The sequence below is a fragment of the Galeopterus variegatus genome, unplaced genomic scaffold, assembly GCF_000696425.1.
Source record: "Galeopterus variegatus unplaced genomic scaffold, G_variegatus-3.0.2 Scaffold9121, whole genome shotgun sequence".
NCBI classification, from domain to species: domain Eukaryota; kingdom Metazoa; phylum Chordata; class Mammalia; order Dermoptera; family Cynocephalidae; genus Galeopterus; species Galeopterus variegatus.
Genome location: NW_007735232.1, coordinates 13,087 through 16,232, shown reverse-complemented (window position 1 = coordinate 16,232; position 3,146 = coordinate 13,087). Strand labels below are relative to the sequence as shown.

General features: G+C 37.3%; 1 protein-coding gene across 1 annotated transcript; it reads left to right on the top strand.

The window, feature by feature from the left end:
• The first annotated feature begins 208 nt into the window (after positions 1–208).
• LOC103609048 (olfactory receptor 4C16-like) lies at positions 209–1,141 on the top strand. Its single transcript, XM_008593420.1, has one exon. The coding sequence runs from the start codon at positions 209–211 to the stop codon at positions 1,139–1,141; it is 933 nt and encodes a 310-aa protein (XP_008591642.1).
• Positions 1,142–3,146: the final 2,005 nt, after the last annotated feature.

Sequence of the window (3,146 nt, the reverse complement as noted above, 5' to 3'; positions counted from 1 at the left end):
GTATTCAAGACTCATAATCACCCTATGAGGTTTTCATTAAAATTGAGGAACAAGTGTTTAATTAACTTATTAAGAAACTACACACAGAAAGCCCAGATGAGAAATATTTATTTTGCTAAAATATCTCACAACACCACATAGCACATCATAAATTTTTTGTTTTTGCAGATAAACCACTTCACACTCACTCCTCCTCATTCATGAAATCATGCACCTGAATAATAATGTGACTGAGTTTATTCTACTGGGGTTGACACAGGATCCTGTTAGGAAGAAAATAGTGTTTGCCACTTTCTTGTTTTTCTACTTGGGGACGTTGTTTGGTAACTTGCTGATTATTGTAACCATCAAGACCAGTCAGGCACTTCAGAGTCCCATGTACTTCTTCCTTTTTTACTTGTCCTTATCGGACACCTTCTTCTCTACCTCCACAGCCCCTAGAATGATTGGGGATGCCCTTTTGAGGAAGACCACAATCTCTTTCATTGAGTGCATGATCCAACTCTTTTCATCCCATTTCTTTGGCTGCCTGGAGATCTTCATCCTTATCCTCATGGCTGTTGACCGCTATGTGGCCATCTGTAAACCCCTGCACTACATGACCATCATGAGCCACCGGGTCTGCGGTTTGTTGGTGGCCATGGCTTGGATGGGGTCCTGTGTGCATTCTTCCACTCAAACTTTTCTTCTCTTGAGTTTGCCTTTCTGTGGTCCCAATGTGATGGATCACTATTTCTGTGACTTGCAGCCCTTGTTGAAACTTGCCTGTTCAGACACTTATGTGATCAACCTACTCCTGGTTTCCAATAGTGGTGCCATTTGCACAGTGAGTTTTGTCATGCTGATGTTCTCCTATGTCGTCATCTTGCATTCCCTGAGGAACCACAGTGCTGAAGGGAGGAGGAAAGCCCTGTCCACCTGCATCTCCCACATCATCGTGGTCATCTTGTTCTTTGGTCCATGCATATTTATATACACATGTCCTGCAACCACCTTTCCCATGGATAAGATGATAGCTGTTTTTTATACAATTGGAACACCTTTGCTCAACCCTCTGATTTATACACTGAGGAATGCAGAAGTGAAAAATGCCATGAGGAAGTTATGGAGCAAGAAATTGATCTCAGATGATGAAAGATGAACGGAGGTTTAAAATCTCTTCACACTTTGGATTGACCTAGAAGAAATCAATATGAATATTTTGTTTTTATTGTCGATAAGATGTAATTGTATCTGCGGAATGATATGAGTTCCTTCATGAAAAGAGACAATGTGAACACATACACTGGTTAATGTTGAGTCATCGTTATGTAGAGGAAGAGACAGCACTAGTTACAAACAGGTGTGTCTGGCCCATTACCTTACATGCTGTTCACTGAGGTGTGGCTGCCTCTCTTGCTTGCTTAGTGTCTCTATGGTTTTGGTCTGTTGTTTTCCTGCCCTTATCCATGTTGACTTCTGTAGCTGTTGGCTAGTAGTTACCCATGTGTACACGCATAGCTTATAATTACAGCACACAGTTGTTCCCTCTTCCAAACATTTTCCTTTATTAAACTCTTTTGTCTCATCATGTCTTACCATCAACTTATTTCTTCTTCCCGACTTAGCAGAAAGTACCAGATTCAAATGATTGCAGATGCTTCATGTTGTAAGTGGTAGTATATATGACAGTACTTCAAAAGTTCATGGAAAAATAGAATTAAGAAATAATATGAAATTTTTATGAAGTTTTTGAAGTACCTTTGTATAATCTAGGTAAGCTGTTTTCCAATCCATTGCGTTATACTCATAATATCTTACCACGTGTTTACCTAGATCCCTCTAGAACAGTGGCAAAACACATAGAAAAATTCACCCTTCTGAAAGTTTCCTTTAACTTAGGAAGGCTCTCACTGCTGGCATTTTAGTCATATCATTATTGTTTGTAAAATGTAGTTTTTGATCTAACTTAAAATCCACTATTTTGATCCCCTCTAAATTTGGGGGAGTATTAAGGTTTCTTTTGAATTGTAACAATTATACTATTGTTTATAATTTAGAGCTATTATGATTATAGCATAGAAAGCTTACATTAAGGTAGAGATATTTATATGGACTAAAAATAAAGAGTGCAATCAATTGATAGCAGGAAATTTGAAAATACTAACAGATTCAACAAAGCATGTGATAAACCAGAGGGACATTTTTAGTCCTTGAAACAGAAAGTGACTTTGTAGCTATGAATTATTTCAGTGAGTTTTTTCTATAATCCAGAAGAGAGTAATTTGAACAGAGAAGGTGGAGATGTTTAGATGAAAGGTGTATTTCTGCAGTGGAAATGGGTATCACCTTTTGTCATTATCCATTAACAGTATGGTCTCTAGACACATAACAACAAAAATTTTTTCTAAACTCAATTTGTTTTCTTATTTCTTTCATATAGAAAATTAAGCATGAATATTTTTGTTGATTTGGGACTTCCATTTGTATTTATAAGTTACTAAATTATATTAAGATTATTAAATTTATATCAATTTTATTCTATCAGGAGCATCAGAATTTCTTTAGCTTTAGAAAATGATCCTCTTTTCTTTTGAGAGAATAGAAAGTTGTGTATCGCACAGCAAACATAGTGATATGTATAAATCACTTTTTTTCAGATTCTGTGAATTTCAATGTGAAATCCATCTGAAGAAGTTTATCACTGCAGAGCAAGGGTGGTTTGGTTTTGCTATTGCAAGGTTGCCCAGCAGCAAACCTTCCAACTGGTAGAGTTTTACCTGGTGTTGTCTTTTATCTCACCACAAAGACAATATGAAAAGGGATATATGTTGAACTTAGGTGCTGTCCAGTTACACTCTGTCTAATAAATCTTCTGGACATGAATTCAATATAGAGTTCCCATGGCTACTGTCAGCACATCTCATGCAGACAGAGATTGTGCTCTCAACCAGGGCCAGTTTTTTTCCTGATAAAAATGCAGAGACTGGATGTGCATCCTTACCATGTTTTTGGTTGAAGCCAGTATTTTGATAGGAAAAGAGTTTGGATCTGAGAGCCAAAATAGGAACATTTGTGTGGAGGAAAAGTGAGAAGAGTGACTCCATAAATTATATTGCATCCTCTAGGTTGTCACACAGGGATGCAGTTGTCCCTTGCCTAAACAC